Raw genomic sequence first — 20,584 nt, 5'->3', positions numbered from 1 at the left:
CAAAACTAAAATATTTTTACATGGGGTCCTAGGGATAAATTTAAGGGCAAAGACTACAAAATTTGGGGCCAAGGGGGCCTCTCAAATGCCCTCACGCACTGGGGGAATGACCCCCACGCGCTGCACTTGCGGCAGTCAGGTGGCACGTGAACTACACGCCCCGCCCCTCCAACTTTGACGCCTTGTGATTTTTTGGCCCGTTCTCCCTCGTCCGAACTCCAATTTGACTTCCGTTTGAACCCACGCGACCCTTATTCAATTATCTATCGAACTATGGAAAGAAATTAGAATTACCTTGCTATTTTGATGCTGTGTAACTCCTTTTACGGTGGCAGTCCAACTTTTCCAACAAAGTGTTTTACCACTCTATTTTTGGGCAAAGTTTCTCCTCTCAACTCACCTCTTCTTTTCATCTTGATTAATGGTGAGATTTTCCCTTCCAAGGCCTTGGTATTTATAGGCTTTTATGGCCAATCCAAGAGTGCCATGTGTCACTTGCCATGTGTTACTTAGATAAGGTTGTAATCATTGCTTTCCGTAGGATCGCGCCACGTGTCCCTTGTGATTCGTGCCATTTCTCCCCCTTGCGACATGTGTCCTTTGAAACATGTGCCACCACATGTTAATTAGGTTTTTCAAGATTTCTCATGATTATGTCTCCTAACTAAGTTAGCTTATTTGGTTCCTTTAACTAACTAGTCACAAGATATTTTTAACTTCTTCCAAATAACTCTTTAGCCCAAAACTTCTTTGCACTTATATCCCTTGAGCCCTAGAACTCTTTAAACTTCTCCAAAATACCTTAAATGATGCACCATTGCGATAGTTTCCATGATTTTTCGGAAAACCCTTCATTCGTTCCTTGGCTATTACCCAGGAACTTCACATGTACTAATCGTATCCTTCGATTTCCAAGAAAACGTTGTACTTCTTAAACCACAATGCCTAGAAAACTTGGGGTATTACACACGATCTTTCACTCTTCTTAGCTCTCTGCTCCTCTCGACCATTTCAATTTTACAGAGACAAAGGAAGCTTCCTGGAAGCTCACGCACACACCAATATATATATATATATATATAATTTACACATTTAACGCCTCAATTTCTCAATAATATCACTTCAGGGTTTTAATAATTCCACTTGGAGATCTACTAATTACATTTAAGCCCTCCAAGGCTTAAATTAATTATCATCAAGACACTTAGATTCTTAATTTCCCCAAAATTAATGACCGACACTAACTCGGGAATATCGATTTCGTCCCTACGCTTGCACGGGACCTTTATTCTACCTGAAAACACCTCAGGGTTTCCTTTCTCGCAAAATCGGACCACCCTTAGGGTCCTTTCAGCTTCCCGGAAGTCCCCTATGGCCATTCGGTACTGGCACCCATTCGAGATTATACAAAATTTATTCTGAAAATTATTCTTGGTCGGATTGCTTCGAACGTCATATACCTCATCTCGAGATGCTCACCAATCTCTTGCCCTCTTCCCTCGACATCCAAGTCCCGAGGCACTCCCTACCGCCAATTCGGCAACTTTATTAATTAATTTCTCGAAATTGACCTTTGGCCTTCCCGGACCACCCGAGGTCCCTTCAAAATAATAAAAAATTATTTATTTTTAATACCATATAATACCGGGTATTACAATTTATAATGTGCATGAATGATGATTTTCTTTAGAAAAATGTTTTATTTTCATGTCTAGGCTGATTTCATGTTTCCTATATTAACTTTGGTTCAATGCATAGTTAATTCAAAATTGGGAACTATTCTATTTGATTATTGATTCCAGTTTTAATAGTGTTAAGGAAAAAGAATTGATTATGCCGAATTATCATGATTGTTGAAATATATGCTTCTTGACAAAATTCATGAGATTTTGTGATTATGCATGATTGATTATGCAAGAATAATATTGTGATTATTTCCTGAAACTAGATCTAAACAGAGTTGAAGTAAAATAGGATGATGAAAAAAGAAACAAAGAGAAAAAAAAATTGGTTATTACTATTTATCTACTCCTATGTTTTGAGCTGCTTAGTAGTAACTTGGGGTTAACAATATGCTCTTGCATCATCCTTCACATCAAATGATAGTTCAAAATATGAGTATACAAATGCATTCTAAGCAATTATTTAAGGGAGTAACCGAGTATTTTTATCACAAAATATCGACATTCACGTCAAAAGCCAAGTAATGCTTCGAAAAGAGTGATTCAAAATATATTCAAAATATATTCGAAAAATAATAATTATCCCTGTTAGTCCTTATATTTGTAGTAGTGGAGAGAAATGATTGCAAGAAAACTATTGCATGATTCAATTGTGTTAGTTGCAAGGTTTCATGAATTAATTTGAAAGTATGCATGGCATAAAAAAAGATGATTTTGCATGATTAATTCTTTTAATTAATACTTTTGGATTTATAGTTGATATGATAATATGGAGGGTAACCAATTTCGAGATTAATTATGTGTTGATATGTTGTTGAAATTCTTGATTTTGTCCTAGCATGAAAATTAAATGTTTAATTTTTTTCATTTCTTCTTTTCTTTACTTGAGGACAAGCAAAAAGTTAAGTGTGGGAGTATTTGATAAGGTTTAATTGTATACATATTTTTATTTAATTTTTATCTTAATCTTGTGTTATTTTTTCTACATAAATGTGTGTTTATATAGATTTTATATTATTTTAATCCATTTTTGTAGGAACCTGACAAAGAATATTAATTAGAAGATTTGGGCACAAAAAGGAAAAAAAATTATAAAATTAATATTATAATATAAATAAAAATAACTAAATATTATATATAATTAATATTATAATATAATTAATAATATATTATATATTATGTTATATTATTTAGATATATATTATATTAAGTGACGTGAATGAATATGAAGTAAGTTTGCACTTTAAATATAATAATATAATATTATAAGTAAAAAGGGGAGATGACTTAGGGCTGTGCGTACTTCACACACATACATACATACATATATATATATATATAATAATAATAATAAAAATAAAGGGAGAAGAACAGAGGCTGGAGGCTAGGGGAAGAAGACGCACAGTCAATAAGAAATTAAAGAGAAGACAACGCAAAGAAGGAGAGGAAGGGCGCGCACAGAACAGAAGATTGGAAGCAGCCTCACGCACAGTAGAGCCGCTTCACGCCCAACAACAGCCGCATCCAGATCTGGACAGGAAACTTCTCTTTCTTCATTTAATTTCTATTTTATTTTTATTTTAATAATGTCTAGCTAAATTATTTTAGCTAGGGTTTAGATGGATTTTAATTCTGGAATTATGTGATTATTTATTTAGTTTGATTCAAAACCCAATTATTATTTGCGTGAAGAATTTATATTGTTGCGTTTAATACTTTAAAAGATTGATCACCTTTTAATGATTTAATGATTTATACATGACTGACTAAACGATTGTTATAAATTAGATTCATAGGCAATATAAATCACATCCTAGACTATGAGATCAAAAGATGATTAGCTCATTTGTGAGAATCGAAGAATCTTAGTGAGTCAAATCCCCTTCCAATATTAGAGGTTTCCAAAGAACTTAATGCTTATTTATTTCGTTAATATCTGCTTAGAAATCTAACAGTGAAATTGAATTAATAAAGGATTAATATGACTTGAGAAAGCTTATTAATTAATTGAGGAAAATCCACCATCACATGCAAATAATATTATAAAATACTATAAGGGTATTTGTGATTTTGAATCGAGTTGAATAGATAATTACATAATCCAGATTAGATGAAATCTAAATCCTAGTGCATTCATTAATTAATTTTTCTTGTAAAGAATTTAGTTTTTTATTTTTTTTATTCATCGGATTAATTAATTAGTTCAACTTAGGTTAATTAAAATTATTTTGGTAGTGTGATCTAGTCCTCTTGGGATCGACACTCTTTTCATCACTATATGCATATTTGATTATGATACACTTGCCCGAATTAATCGTGCATAAATCATACATCAGCATGCTTGGCATTTGGTGTGATACCTGAACTCATGTACGATTGTCCTTTGTTGTACAACTAAGATGTCTCCATGTCATGTTAGTAAGCACTTAAAATCCCCTTGGGGGAGTACCAAAATTCTTAATGTGAACGGGTTAGTAGGGGTCGAGGCATGCATAATAATAATAACGATGAACAAAAGTATAAGTGGCAAAGAATGTGTTTGCATGTGCATATGCTTTATGGGTCGATGCATGCATGGAGGTATAAGCAATATGACAAAATAGGAAAGCAAGTGATGTAAATACAAAGCGAGGTAGAGGTACCTAATTGCTTGTGATTAAGACATGATTGCCTAAAAATTTGTCAACCATAATGGTTAAGACAGAATATAAGAAAGACACGTTTAAATGATACTTTGTCGTGATTCTTTTTGTAAGTAATTGCACATATGACATGGTCGCTTTGAAGGGTGAGTTTGCATCTTCCATGTGTTTCTATAGGATCTTCCAACCACATGGGTTAGAAAGTAAAGAACAGGAAGGCAACTTGGCATGATGTTCATTGAGCAATCGATAACATCTCCAACATGTGTGAGGTAACAGTTATCTTCATGCTTCGTTTGTTTGTTTTAATATGCATATGGCTGCCTATATCGAGTCTTGCAAGGGCTTTTTGCTTCATTTCTGCCGTGTGTATGTTGTGTTCTCGAAAAAGTTTTGAAAACCATCTTCACCTCTTTCATGATACACTTAGTGTTGGTGCATTCTTTCAGGTGTTCCAATTAGATAGGGGCTTCACAACAAACCACTTAGTTTCGAAGCCATCTATTTTTCCTAGGAGGTCGATAAAAAGTTTGTTGATCCTCGATAATCTTTGAAAGGTAAAAAATCTAACCCTTTGGTCTACCCCTAATATCTTATAAAAGTAGATAAATAATTCAAGAGACTCCCCTCTAATGACATAAAATGGAAAAGGCTATAAGTTGTACCCATTCATTCGAGTAAAGTTGAGCTGGGACCAAAAAACTCATTCTCAAAAGCTCAAGTTGAACTGGAAGATAAGGATCTAGGGTTTACTAATAATGAAGCCTCATGTACACTTACACAATCTAAGTTAATATGTGTAGGACAAGTGATCTCCTGTCCAGGTAGCCTTATCTCATATTTCTCAAGAAAAGGAAAATGGAACCTTACTCTCTCAATATCTACTTCTACAAATCTAGACAGTTTACCTAAAAGAACCCTCATATCTTAAGGAACGACAATCCCATTGATTTGTTTTGTCCTAACCATCACTTACTCAAAAGAATTGTCAAACGAAGAAGAAGTCTTCGGGAGACTCAAAGGGGACACAAATGAAATTGTGGGTGACTAAAGAAGTCTCTGGGAGAGTCCATGAGTAATCACTAGGAGAGGGAAAACAATCTTTGGGAGATAGGTGAGAAGGACGAAAGCTCTAAAAGAGATTTCAAATGACAACCCAAGTGGAAGCCCCATTTGATAAGGAAATCCTAAGAAATGAAACAACTGAAGTGGTGCAATCTAGACTGTGAGACAAAAGGTAGCAAGAGACTCCAAATGTTGGGTTAGAAAAAAATGATCCAGTAAGGCAAGGTCCATGCTAAAATTGCCCACACTAGAAAAAGTCCTCTTCAAAAGAAGTCTCTTGGATGGTAGCCCAATAAAGACAAAATACTCATCTCTGAAAGACTTAGAGAAAATGTTGTGGATTAATTGATGTGTAATTGGTTGGGGCCCATGATTGTGAAGAGGGATGCCAACTACTGGTGTATCAATGCAAGGGTTTTATGGTTTCAAAACATTTTCGAAAACTCATGCAAAAAATGTAGTGGAAAATAAACATAGAATCACCTTGCAAGACTTGGTTTCCAATGACCATATGTAATACAAAACAAAGCCAAACTATAAGGGGTTAACAAATATACCTCAGTGGTTTGGATTTGAAGTAGAGGCTAAAAATCCTCTCGGGTAACAACCTTTGCTCTCCAATAGCTCTTGAATAGCACTTCGAGTGACAATTATATATCTGAGAGATTATATATCTGAGAGATAAGCAATCAGGTTAGGCATTCAAGACAAATAGGTGCAATCAAGGCAACCAAGTTTGGCAATCAAGTTTGGTTTTTAAAATTCTTGAAAAATATTTTATCTATTAAGCCATATCCAAAACATTTTTATTTATGCTATTACTATTAGTATTTTTGAAAGTGGGAGTTCAAAAATATTTTATCAAATTAATCATCTCATAAATCATGCTTTTATCATCATAAAAAAGAGGGAAAATGTTGAACCAACTTGATCATATTAATTAAGTTTTGATGATTAATAAAAAAAGTATTTTCAATATACAATTATAGTGTTTTTGATGATTAATAAAAAGAGTATTATCTTAAATATACTAATTGTAGTACCGAATTATTTTTGATTAATTTATAAAATATTTTTTCATAGCATATGTATTACTAAAAATATTATTTTCTATTAAAAATATTTAATAAATAATTTTAAATGCATAAAAATTATATAAAAGTATTTTTACAAAATCTGGACCGAAAGTCGATTCTTGGAAAGCCAAAACTCTACTCTTGATGCACCAACGGTCAAACTTTTGACTGTTACAAAATTTGCCAAGAGTTTCTTCAATCAAAACCACCACTGATTGCATAGGATGTTCACCTCACTCCGAAGGTCGATGGATCCCATTAGCAATCACTTGCCTCCATATGCCACTGGATAAGGACTACACAGTGTGTCTCCTACCCAATAACCAAATGGTTTTTATCATCGACAAATCCCTGATATCAACATACAAGACAATTGTGTTGCTTCTGGTCTAAGGACTAGTAACACAATCAAAATCTGTGATAAATCATAAATTCTCTCAGCCATGTGATTTATCATATGCGTCACATTCAGTAGATGTTCAACTAACACTTATCTACATGTCTACTATATCTATCTCATGGATTATTGCATGCGTCTCACCATCCTTTAATCATTAATATCTCATACTAATCAAAGATAGTAACTCATATGCCAATCCATAATTGATTAATTATAACCCACTTTTGAGAAATCTAAAGACCGCGAATACTTTTAAGAGATCCTTAACCCGAAAGTTTATGTCATATATTTTTAACACTTAAGAATTAAACTATCGTCAGGAAACTCTAAAGGCTCATTCATATAAATTGATTGGAGAGTTATGAATGAAGGTGTGACTTTAAAATATGAAAACATATTTTATTATATTTATAAGAATTATATCATCAGTCATATTATTAAAATTGTCAGATGCTATCTGAATCTAACATTAGAGCACTAACACTAGTAGATTGAACTAAAGCCCTTTTGTAAAAGAGCCCAAAAGACAACAGAGAAAGCCATAAAAGGCCTAAAAGACCTTCTTAACAAAAACCCAAAAGTTAAACTCTCCTAGGAGACCCATTCGGTTGAAACCCAAAAATTCACTTCTCGAGAGACCTCTCTGGTGGGGTATTCCCAAGGAAAACGTGCATATCGTTACCTTCGCAATTTTCTCCTCAAAAAAGTTGGAACAACTAATCCCAAGATGGTCAATGCTCTACCACTTGTTGCCTACCATCTCTATAAATAGATGACATCTCAGAGTATACAAAAAATACTATGCAAAGCTTCTTCCAAATTCTTTTAATTTTTGAAACAAAAAATATCTACACCCTTGAGTAACTTATTTTTTACAAGACCTTGACAGTTTAAAAACAGGTCCCTACATCTATTCTTGTATCTAAACAACACTTTCATTATCTTAGGGTCTAAATTGTCAATTTTTATTTTCTATATTTAACTTTTATTTTTTGTTAAAAAATAAAAATTAAACGGGAGTAAAAAAAAAAAAAATTGTTTGAAGGTGAGCTATAAGTCAAATAATAAATTATAGTTAAATGCTAATCAATAGGTGAGAAATAAAAAAGGCAAATAGGTCAAGTTGTGTTTAACTTGTAGTATAGCTGTTGAAATTAATGCTAATCTATAGTTTAATGCTAGCCGTTAAAGCCCACACGGAATTCTCATTAAAACAAAACACATCATAACGAACGTTGAATTCTTATTTTCCAGTTGAAAATAAAAAATCGACAACTGAACAAAAATTCATAACAAAGTGGAGTCCATGCAAGATGTTATGAGCGAGAGAACATTCAATTCATCATGGAATTCAATAACAACGCCCCCTTGGAGGCCCAATAACTCCTCACATACAATACCACCACCATACCATACCAAAAGTCAAAAGTCAATCTCACAACACAACACTAATGCTGCTGCCTCTTGTACAAGGAATTTTAACTTTTGCATTTATAAAGCTAAACAAATTTCTATCATAACCATGAGAGATATTTTAGTTGCTTTTACAAAATAGATCACACCACATTTCCTTTCCTCCTTCCTTACCTTTTTTTTTTTTAGGGGGGGGGGGGGGGGGGGGGGGGGGGTTTGGTTAGTCATTTTGGGAAGCAAGGAAAACAAAAACAATATTTACATCATTTTTACTTACACATAAAAAGGGATTATTTGCCAAAGCCTCAAACTTGCCAACTCGTATAGGAAGGATCTTGAAACAAACACTGGACTGGAGGCTGATGGAATATTCATTCATTCAGTCATATGCCACAAATTCAGCAGAGCAGGCAGCTGCTAGCTGCAGGGCAGGGAGCTAGCAGTATTTTATCGCATTCTCATATTATCACCGGGCACTGAGAAGGGTAAGCCAGAGTGCAGAGAGACACTTGAGTGAAATCCAGTTGATGAGCTGATACCCTGTTGTGTTGTGCTGTTCTGTGCTGCTGTCATGGCCACAAGGCTTAATTTCCATCCAAAGATACATGAATGAATATTCAACATAGCCACTCATCTCGCAGGAGAAACTTCGTTGGCAAAGATAGAGACGCATGCATCTACAGCACCAGCCGCAAGCAGAATTTGATAAGGATGAAAAGCAAGACAGCTCACAGAACCTATTTTCTGGCCCATGAAAGTGTAGGAGTATCTGATGCTTCCTAATTGTTCACCCTGCAAACTGAAGACTTTGATAAGCTGTTTGGCTGAACCACTCGCTATGATGGGTGCGTGCCGATGAACAGCCAAAGCTGTAAGGGAGCCTCTGTGGGCATCAATTGTCAAGTAGGTATCCTTCTTCCATCTCACATCGAGGAATTGAATGTCACCAGCTTGAGATGCACTGACAATCTGCGTCACAGTTAGAAAACTCAATTATGCAAATTATAGCTTTTCAATTCCATCACCAAACCTAAATCCCAAGATTTTGTATTGATCTAGGAGTGGCTAAAGTACAACTTCAAGATCTCACATTCCAACAAGCATGTTGAGTTTTAGAAAAAGGGAACAAACTTACACCGCCAGCAGTTGGAAAACATCCAACTGCTTGTATTTAATCAAATATATAAAAGTAAGGTAACTACAAGTATGACTTTCTAGCAGAGAATTGGGGTAATAAATAAGGTTCAGCGATCTTACCTTTCCTGGATCAAGTCCAGGCTGAAAACCAATCCCAACCACTCTCTCTACTCTCTGGGTGTGTGGCCGTGTCGCACAGACAAGCCTGAATAGCACAGATTGAGATACAAACAAATGAAATGGTGATGGTGAAGAAGAGATTTCCATTAATAATATTAGATTGACCACTACGGATCTGAAAGGCAGAATAATAAAAAACAACACTGCATTGCCAAAAATTGGCAAAACTGAGTAAACAATGAAATATGTTAATAAATAAGAAACTACTGAAATAAGATGTGGGAATTTTTGAATTATTAATGCTTCCATAGACTGGGTAACTTTTTATGTTAAGGAGCATTAGAAAAATGCTTACATATCAGGTGTCCGAATGTCAAACAGTCTAACAGAGCCATCCGCAAAACCAGCTGCAAATTGACCCGCATGAACTTGAGAAGCAGACTACAGAGAGTGCCATAAAGATAAGACATTATCAGAAAATATTAATAGTAAGGAATGTACAGAAGCGACCAATAACAAAAGGTGCAACATAAAAGAAACCAAAAAAGACAGCTACAGAAGACAAAGTCATCAATTTTCATTCCCAAGGCAAGGATCAATAAAAGCAATCAACAGAAAGGATAGAATTTCATTTATGCCCAAAATCATAAGAAGAATATCCTGAGAGCAGAATCACCATTGTTTTATTATACATTGGACAATAACTTGTAAAAAGTAAAATAAACAGATAATCAAAGTCAATCTGACATCAGATTGATATATTAACTCAAAGTTCTACCCAACATAACCAGAGAATAAGATTCTCTTCATGGCTAAACTTGATGTCTGCAGTCATTTCTATGATGTAATTTGTTTATTGACTGGTGAATTTCATATGAACTTCCTAGATAAAGGGTTTTATTGTTTGTTAAGTACAAACTGTCTACAAATAACACCAAGTTGATGCCGGAAAATACAAAAAGGGGAAAATGAAGTCCAACAACTGCAAATCAAGTGCCAGAATATATTGAGGTACAGGTTTGAGGTAAAACAAACCAATGATGAGATATTGCTATCTGATGACGAAGGGACAGAGTTAACAAGCTGCTCTTTATCCAGGTCCCACACCATAATGGGTGAAATATCAGCGGCAGCATACTAGAAGCAGCAGGATTAAACATATGTATTAAAATTATATGTACAAATGAAAAACTTGAGCAAGAAGAAATCCAGAGTAAATGGTAGAATTCCCAAAATACTACATCCTAGAGTAGGAATGTACCAGATATCCAGACTGCTGCTGCCAATCCACAATTGCATTCACCTTTCGCACAACAGGTCTATGACCTTGGACTGAAGAGAAGGCAGTCACAAGTTTTTGTTTATCCTTTGAAGTGTAATCTTTCCAAATGCGGACATTCCCGTCACCTGAATTCCCACAAAACAGAAAACAACAAAAAACAGTTTTAAGCTTACATAAAAAAATCTGCAGACACAACAAGAAGCTGATCAAACAGAATGTAAAACTAATTTACAGGAAGCAACAAGAAGCAAGCTGTCATCAAGCTCATTCACGAGACAAAGCTTTGATATTCCTTTGTCAGGATAATCATGATTGTCAAAAGTATTGAGCAGCGTAGCTTCCTCATAGTTCCATATCCTGAAAAGATACAAGTGCCCAGCACTTAACATGAGATGCATGGGAAAGTGACCAGAACTATGGAAAATAACCCCAAGCTAACAAAAATTTGATATGTATCTACAGCTTAAATTTCATCCAACAGATCAACCTATTTCATTTACATGTAAATATCTATAATTATGTTCTTTGTGTTGAAGTTTGACTATCAAATTGGGAATATTTTATAGTTAATTGAACTCATGAAATTGGAGCAAATTGATTGAAATGCAATTGATAACAAATTTGTATATTTTCCAGACTATTGAAATATACTACCATATTCAGTATATTTCTAGAACTCAAAGAAAAGAAAAACAGAAGTGGGATTCCTATACCTGATTCGTTCAGTCTCATCTGCAGCTATCACAACTGGACTAAAAGGTTGGAGCAAAATTGATTTGGTACCTGTCTCAAACTTTGTATCCCAACTAGCAATTTGATTATGCAACTTGTTAATGGCTGAAAGAAAATGAGCAAAAACTTGTTATAGATAGACAAAAACAGAATATCAAGAGAAAAGAATAAGTCAAAACCAATCATTTCAGAGGAGTCAACAAAGCACCTAAGTATATTATGAAATAAAAAAAGGTGATGAAATGGAAGAAAAGAGATGAAGCCAATCACTATAAGGACCCACATGAATGCTGGCACTTGGAAATGTTGTCCAGGGCAATTTTCTCTCTCTCCTCTCTTCTAGCCACTACTTCTTCGCTGTCATCAGCAGCTGTAAGAAGTGGCTTCGAGAAGTGACCACAGCTCCAATTGTAGATAGTAGATTGTGGAAGAGAACTGTGCTCTGAAAACCCAGATGCTCCACCAGAGCCTAAAAGTGGATCAGCTAATCCAGTGTCTGGTGAATTCATAAGGTGGGGTCTAAACTCTAGTGAGTAAACTCTTCTCATTCCTGATAAGTAACTTGGACGAGGAGGACTAACTGGTGGAGTTCTAAACGTTAGGGGCAAATGTCCTGTTAAACATCAGAAGGAAAACTTTAAGTTGGAATACATGCAGAGGCTTAATACAAGGAACAGATAAAGAATTCATTAGGAAGTGTATACATCAATAAAAACCAATATATTAATAAGCTCAAATTTGAGGCACTAGTGGTATAAAATCTTTTAATACAAGTGGATACTGAAATGTGGCACTTCAGCATTTGTCAAATTTTTCATATAGTAATTAGCTCTCCAATTATGAAAATGATACGATGGTCCCCCAAGTCTAAATTCTTATACTGTCAATGCATCAAAACTACACTTTAGCATACTGAACCCAGCAAAGACATGACTCGGCAACCAGGCACCTGCATTGGCAAGCTAATTTTTGTTTTTCCTTTTTCATTGTATAAATAGTGCACCTTTACATGAGGTTGGATAAAATAGAATGAAAGCAATAAAAATATAAAACAAACCCCAACATAAAAGAAATTGAATAAATTGTAGAATAAGCCAAAATTCAAAAATATCTTACTGTAAAACCAATTTAGGAGTCCAATTCCAATACAGTCAAATTATATAGATTTGATGCAACTAAGATAGAAGTTCCAAAATGTTTGAATCTGATAAAATAAATCATGCATAAGGGTAGTGTTTTACTCTCTGAAAAATTATATGAACTATTAGTTATTGTCTCGTTAAATTTGTGTGTGTGTGTGTGGGGGGGGGGGCGCTCAAATTTGGTCAATATTGCAATTCAAAAACTCAATACACTTCAAGTTCCCATATTATTGGCTGAAAGAAAAAGATTCATACTCTAATTAGGGCATTGCCATATCTGTGACAAACCTGTTAACTGCCCTAACCTTCAAGCCCCTTGTATATAGTCTGCTTGGGCAACCTTGAAATTATGCAAACCAACACAAAATCAAAGTAAATTACCTCCATTCATATCAAACCATGAAGATGAACGGGCTAGACCAGCAAGACTTGGCGATTCACCAGCCCGAATATTGCTGCCAGTAGTCTTCACAGATTTTGTCACAACTTGTTCAATCCCAATAATGGATAGTACTCGCCTGCCAAGGCTAGCAATACGAGGTGATGGATCCTTTGCCAATGTTAGCATAGCCAATACACATTGTGAATACAATGTGTTGTCTAGAGGTCTTGGCATTGTATTGTTTATAACCCCATTACTCACACCATCATTCAATGTGCCAGAATCAGAATGTTGGGATGAATCATCAGACACAGGAGATCCATTCATTGTCCCAGAAGAAGCAAGGGGACTACTGGTGGAGACCCTTCCATCTCGAACTGCTGCTTGATTGTCTCCTCCAACTCTAAAAAGATGACCAAGTTGAGAAGCCGTAATAGTTCCATGTGGCATGTATTGGGTTGGAGTAGTATAACCAGTCCCAGTACCCTTCTTGGCCAAAGATGGCAAGGAACTAAGCACAGAGTTAGACTGAGGTTTCCAGTAGGCTGCAGCAATGGACTTCAAGTGCTTGTTGTGGCCAAAGGCAAAACGTGCCAAAGCTGTTAAAAAGTGAAGGGAGGAAATGTTACCAACACATGAACAATTTCAGATAAATGTGTACTTGTATAACTTCTACTCATCGAAATCCAAATAAGAATGGGAAAGAAAAGTTGGAAACACAACCAAAAGATGCAGCAATGAGGTGCAAATAAACATCCATAGAATAATAGAATATTGGCACACCATAAATGCATCCTAGTGGGCATGTTAAACGTTATCAAAATGAGCTCAATTGTGTCAAAACATGCTGAGATGGGCATGATCTAATAGGTTACCAATTACCTGTTTTCCCTCGGTATGTTAAAGTAAAAGTAAGGTGATAGTCATTTTCTAATATGTAACAACATAACTCAAAGGGGACATAATGTCAAGCATGTCACGGCAGTAGGTGACAATAGGGAAACTCGTTTAACACGAGTATCAAGGAGAAATGCTAGTGTTGGGGAACAGAGAATTTGGAGGGGGACGTTAGAGAAATATATATATAGAGAGAGAGAGAGAGAGAGAGCTGTGAGAGAGAAAAGCTAGAAGATAGATGGAAAACAGAATGTGATATTCATCATAGATGCCTTCTTATGGCAGCCTCACTGCTGATATAGTGGCCAGGCCGCGTACGCAGGGAATCCTCTTCCCCAATGGTTGTAACCATAAGTTTTGTCCTATTCTACCTCTCCCACGTGGAGAATCTTTGGCTAACAAACTTAGTACCAGAAATTACAATAAAACCCAAAAGTAGAAAGTAAAATAGAGGAATTACACCGCAAGGAAAAATTAATATGTTGCTGCTGAGGGACGGCCGTGACAACTTCCCTCCTCTTCAACCGGTTTCTTGTCCTCAAGAAATGCTAAGGAGGCTGGCTGATTAGGGAAATTGCCTTAGGAGATCAGGTAAATATTCCCAGGTGTTGCAATCCGAAGCGCTGCCTCGCCACTTGACTTGCACCTGGATGAGCGGAGCCCCTTGTTTGTACACCACCCTCCTCTCGATTATAGCCTCTGGTTCCACCACCCCGGCAGCTTCTTTAGGGAATGTAGGGAGGGCCCTGCTTACCGGCCGGCTCCCTACTGATTTCTTGATGAGAGAGACATGAAAGACTGGATAGATTTGAGTCCCTTCCGGTAAATTCAGGCGGGTATGCCACTTGTCCTATCCTGGCTTCTATGGTAAACGGACCGAAATATTTGGGGCTAAGCTTAGTCACCTTTCCCTCAGTGATGGCCTTGAGATGGGGGTACCGCAGCCTCAAATACACTTTATCCCCCACCGCAAACTCCCTTACACTTCTCTTGCGATCGGCTACTAGCTTCATCCGGTTCCTAGCTGAGGCCAACTCCTGCTTAAGTTGTTGGGTGACCTGCCTTCGTTGCTGAAGGTATTCTTCTACCGTAGCTACATTGGATCCCCCCTCTACCGTTGGTAAAGTTGGTGGTGGGTACCCGAATAGAGCTTCAAATGGTGACATTTTGATAGAAGAATGATAGTTGGTGTTATACCACCATTAGGCTAGGGACAACCATCGATGCCACTCCTTGGGTTGTAAGAGGCAAACACACCTTAAGTAGGTTTCTAAACTTTGATTTACCCTCTCTGTTTGCCCATCTGATTGGGGGTGGTAGGCTATGGACATGTTCAGCTTAGTTCCCAATGCCTTCATGAGTTCCTGCCACATTAAACTGGTGAAGATCCAATCCCGATCTGAGACAATGTACTTGGGGGTCCCATGCAGCTTTACCACCCAGTCAAGGAAGGCCCTAGCTACATCTTGAGCGGTATACGGATGAGATAACCCTATGAAGTGAGCAAACTTGGTCAACCGGTCCACCACGACCAGTATGCTGTCTCTTCCCCCCGACCTCGGTAGGCCTTCCACGAAATCCATTGACACGTTAGTCCAGGCTTGGTCCAGGACAAGTAACTATGGTAACCCCGGGTAGGCTGTGTTCTCGGTCTTACACCTCTTGCAGGTGTCACAAGACAACACATATCTTCGAATTTCAGCCTTCATCCCTAGCCAATGGAATACCTTCTTGACTCGTACATAAGTGTTTTGCGTGCCAAAATGACCTCCTAGTGGTGACTCATGCAGGGATTGCATGATCTTGTTCTTGAGACTGATATTATTTCCAATCACCAACCTTCTGTGACGTCTCAACACTCCTCCACTTAACGTATATTCCTCCTCCTATGTTCCCACGATCAGCTTTTCTATTATGATATTATCCCCTTTAATTTTTCATCCCCTTCGTAGCTATCAATTACCTCATTGTACCACTCCGGCACCACCTGGGATATCGCCGCGACACTTCCCTCTTCGTGGCACCTTGACAGTGCGTCCGCTGCGATATTTTCCTTCCCTTTCCGATATTGTATGGTGTAGTCCAGCCCCATTAGCTTACACATTCCTTTCTTTTGCACCTGGGTGTGAAGTTTCTGTTGTAGGAGGAACTTGAGGCTTTCATGGTCGGTTTTTATGATGAATTTTCCTGCTTCCAGGTAATGCCTCCATTTGTCAACCGCCATCAGAATAGCTATAAATTCTTTCTCATATATGCTGAGCCTCGAATGTTTGGGGCTTAGGGCCTTACTCAAGAAGGCTAGTGGTCTCCCTTCCTGAGCTAACACTGCTCCAACACCTATGTCGCTTGCATCCGTTTCTAAGATGAATGGTTTGCCAAAGTCCGGTAGCCCCAAGGCCGACACCTTACTCATGGCTTCCTTTAGTTTATTGAACGCCTCTTCTGCTAATGGCCCCCATTCAGAACTTCCTTTCTTTAGTAATTGCGTCAAGGGCTTGCTGATGGCCCCATATTCCTTCACAAATCGCCAGTAGTACCCCGTAAGACCCAGAAATCCCCTTAGGGCCTTTATTAACTTGGGCCTCAGCCAAGACTCCATCGCCTCTAGTTTCCTTGGATCTGTGCTGACCTCTCCCTTGGATATGATGTGGCCTAAATATTCCACTTACTCTTGACCAAAAGCACACTTAGACCCCTTAATAAAAAGCTGGTTAGATATGAGGATATCAAAAGTGGTCTTTAGGTGAGATAGGTGTTGATCAAAGGTAGGACTATAGATGAGGATATCGTCAAAGAATACAAGTATGAACTTGCATAGGTGAGGCTCGAATATACGGTTCATGAGTGATTGAAAGGTGGCAGGGGTGTTAGTGAGCCCAAAGGGCATCACTAAGAATTCAAAATGTCCATGGTGGGTTCTAAAGGCTGTTTTAGGAATGTCTTCCGGTTTCATTCGAATTTGGTGGTAGCCCCAACGAAGATCCAGCTTAGAAAAGAATTGAGCATTGTGTAACTCGTCTAAAAGATCCTCAACAAGTGGAATGGCAAATTTATCTTTGACCGTTAGGGCGTTTAGTTGGCGGTAATCCACACAAAACCGCCATGTTCCATCCTTCTTTTTCACTAATAAAATCGGGGAAGCAAAAAGGCTTTGGCTGGGACAAATTATGGCTTGTTGAAGCATTACCTTGACCATCCTTTCGATCTCATTCTTTTGGGCAAGAGGGTAACGATAAGACCGGATATTGACGGGTTCGGTGTTAGGTTTTAGGTTGATGGTGTGGTCTTGAGCTCGGGTAGGGGGAAGGGCGGAAGGTTCTAAGAATAGATCCTTATATTCTAACAGTAAGGTATTAAGAAGGCCTGAGTATGATACCTGGTCAGTTTGATGGCGAGGGGAGCTAACTGTCAGTAACACCTTCCCGTGCACCTCTTGTCCTCCTCTGTCTTCCTCGATGGCCACTATGGAGAATAAGTGTGCACTCTCCACCTCCCTGTGAATAATTTCCGCAGCCTTCTCCCACTTATCATTTTACAGCTCCCCGTTTCCTTCCCTCCCGTTAGCGTCATCCTCCTCCCTTCTTTCTCAAATGAGACCTCCATTTTGTTAAAATCAAAGCTTATGGGACTCACCCCTTTCATCCAGTCCACACCGAGAACATCACAGCCCCCGAGTTGTAAGAGTCTTAGATCAGCCTCAAACATTTCACCTTGCATTTCCCAGTTGAAGCCATTACAAGCCGACCTGCTCAACACCCTATCCCCATTAGCCACTGTCACACTCAAGGGTGGCGTCCCAGTGAGTGAACATTCCAGTCTCTTGGCTGTGCTCTCATCTAGAAAGCTGTGGGTGCTCCCACTGTCGATAAGAATCATCAAGCTACACCCGCTTGACCGGCCTTCCACCTTCATAATCTTATTATTAGCTACCCCCTTCAAAGCATGAATGGAAATCTCTCCATTGTCCTCCTTATCGTCCTCCTCGAGGTTTAAGTCCCCGGCCCCTCCTTGATCCCCTTCTTCATTTCCCTCTAGTAGAAGGATTTGCCTTCTACACTGATGTCCTGGGTGGTATTTGTCTCCACAACGAAAACAAAGGCCGGCTAGCCTCCTCTGCTCTCTTAGTTGTTCCCCATATGGGACTGAGTTTGATCCTCCCACATGTTTTCCCTTCACCATCTCCTTATTGTAGCTCTTTCCTCCGGTATTAGATGTGCCCAGACCCATTCCTCTTTATTGCTGCCTCTGCTTCTTCATCATCACCTCCACCAAGGTTTCTTGCAAATGGGCACTCTCCGAAGCCTGTTCCACCGTTCTTGGCCTCATCATTTTCACCATTGGCCGCAACTCTTCACTGAGGCCGCTCATGAAGCTGGATACAAAATAAGCTTCTGAAAGGTGGGGGTTGTGGCGAATCATGAATGACCTTAACTCCTCAAACATTTGCAGATAGGACTAACACTTCCCACCTGCTTGAGTTTGTTGAATTCCTCTATAGTATCCATCATGCTTCTTTCTCCAAACCTCTCACACAACTTCTCCGAGAACTCCTCCTATGTATGCTCCCTCCTTACACTAAGGCACCCTTGGAACCATGCGTCCACTACTTCATTGAAATAAGCAATGGCCAATGGTACCTTTTGCACCTGGGGTATGTTGTACCAGTCAAATAGCCTTTCACATTTTCTTACCCACCAACGCGGATTAACCCCCTCAAACATCGGAATCTCCATTCGAGGCATTAGGTACCCCGGTTGATGATGATTGGGAGGCTCCACCCTATCTCTCCCCAGCATCCTCTCCAGCTCCTCTTCCGGGTTTATCTCCAGTTCGGATGTTCCAATTCCTAGATCCATTCTATGATCTTGTAGAATGGGCTCATTTCTCTCCCTAGGGGGAAAGTCCGGTGCTATCCTGACTGAATTCTGGTGGGTAAACATCACCATGAACTGCTGCATCTGAGCTCCCAGTTCGTCTCGTACTCTCACGATTGAAGAATCCAACCTTCGCTCCAATCCTTCCATGGAACTCTCCAGCTTGCGGTCCATAGCTATGATTGCCTCATGATTTCGGGTAGCTCCCAGCTCTAGTTGATCGGTTCGGTTCTGAAAATCCGCCATCGTCGATTGAACTTGTTGAAGCTGCGTCTCTAGACCCTTCATGTGAGTACCATCCGCCATTGTTCTCGATACTATCGGTGTTGGCCAAGAATCTGTTGCTGTGATACCAATTAATGTCACGGCCGTAGGTGACAATAGGGAAACTCGTTTAACACGAGTATTAAGGAGAAATGCTAGCGTTGGGGAACAGAGAATTTGGAGGGGGAAGTTAGAGAAATATATATATATATATATATAGAGAGAGAGAGAGAGAGAGAGAGCTGTGAGAGTGAAAAGCTAGAAGATAGATAGAAAACAGAATGTGATGTTCATCATAGATGCCTTCTTACGACAGCCTCACTGCTGATATAGTGGCCAGGCCGCTTACGCAGGGAATTCTCTTCCCCAATGGCTGTAACCATAAGTTTTGTCCTATTCTACCTCTCCCACGTGGAAAATTTTTGGCTAACAAACTTAGCACCAGAAATTACAATAAAACCCAAAAGTAGAAAGTAAAATAGAGGAATTACATTGCAAGGAAAAATTAAAATATGTTGCTACTGAGGGACGACCATGACAAAGCATCAAGAATGCAAGATAAAGGCCACTTGTAACAACCATTAGTTCTATAATTTAACAATATAGCGGTGATGTGGGACCATCTCAAGGGAGATTTGGATGGATCTATTATATGCGTAGGAGTAATTTTCTCATAAATTCCCCTTCTCAACTGCTCTCTTCTATATCTCAATCTCCTTTCTTCTTCTACTTTTTTCTTCTTCTTCTTCTCTGCTTCTTCTTTTTCCTTCTTTCTCTCTCCTGTATTTTCTCTTTTCCCTTCTCCATTCCCTATTGTCCCATATCAATTTGGTATCAGAGCAAATCTCACTCCATCTTGCTTCAATTTGAAACCTCTCTGTTTGTATGTCCATCAGAAACACAACAATAATTCATCACACCATGATCAACACAACACCATAACAAAGCACAGAACCATCAGAATCAAAATCGGGGCAAAAGCCTTGCGAAGAAGTGAGGTCTCACTACAGATCTGACCATCATCTATGACATACCCAAAGGGTTGCCATTCTGGTGTTGACAGCATGTCAGACACACCCACATGGCATGTCCAACACTTAGAGATTTTAAAACAGATATATGAAGGTAACATGCTCATCCCTCTGTGGATACTTCAATGACATATAGGATATGGATTATTATGTGAGGTAGGTGCTATCTCCTACCATTTCATTCTAGCCTAATTGCTTAATATTCTAACAATTAGTTTTCTCAAAAGTTCCCCTCTCAACTACTCTCTACTCTTTCTTTCAATTTGCTTTTTTCCTCTTCTCTTTTTCTTGTCTTAGCTTCTTCTTCTTCTTCTTCTTCTTCTTCTTCTTCTTCCTTCTTTCTCTCTCTTCCTTCGGCATTCCCTACTGTCCTACATCATGCAATGCACTTATATGCATAGTTCATTAAACATAGGCTCATCATACATACTAGGGGTGTACACTA

General features: G+C 38.3%; 1 protein-coding gene across 1 annotated transcript in view; it reads right to left on the bottom strand.

Moving 5' to 3' along the window:
- Window positions 1-8,329: 8,329 nt before the first annotated feature.
- Window positions 8,330-20,584, bottom strand: part of LOC127789244 (regulatory-associated protein of TOR 1-like) — a 92,680-nt gene continuing 80,425 nt past the window's right edge. Inside the window, exons 15-23 of the mRNA XM_052318083.1 lie at window positions 13,073-13,672; window positions 11,833-12,162; window positions 11,531-11,654; window positions 11,050-11,174; window positions 10,797-10,942; window positions 10,571-10,672; window positions 9,891-9,976; window positions 9,536-9,620; window positions 8,330-9,247 (exon numbers count right to left, since the gene is read on the bottom strand). Coding sequence (XP_052174043.1) covers window positions 8,909-9,247; window positions 9,536-9,620; window positions 9,891-9,976; window positions 10,571-10,672; window positions 10,797-10,942; window positions 11,050-11,174; window positions 11,531-11,654; window positions 11,833-12,162; window positions 13,073-13,672 — 1,937 coding nt within the window. The 3' untranslated portion in view covers window positions 8,330-8,908. The remainder of the gene's footprint in view (window positions 9,248-9,535; window positions 9,621-9,890; window positions 9,977-10,570; window positions 10,673-10,796; window positions 10,943-11,049; window positions 11,175-11,530; window positions 11,655-11,832; window positions 12,163-13,072; window positions 13,673-20,584) is intronic.

Source organism: Diospyros lotus, chromosome 13 (genome assembly GCF_014633365.1).
Source record: "Diospyros lotus cultivar Yz01 chromosome 13, ASM1463336v1, whole genome shotgun sequence".
Lineage (NCBI taxonomy): Eukaryota > Viridiplantae > Streptophyta > Magnoliopsida > Ericales > Ebenaceae > Diospyros > Diospyros lotus.
The sequence above is the reverse complement of the archived record's forward strand: the minus strand, read 5'-3'. Positions and strand labels throughout refer to the sequence as shown.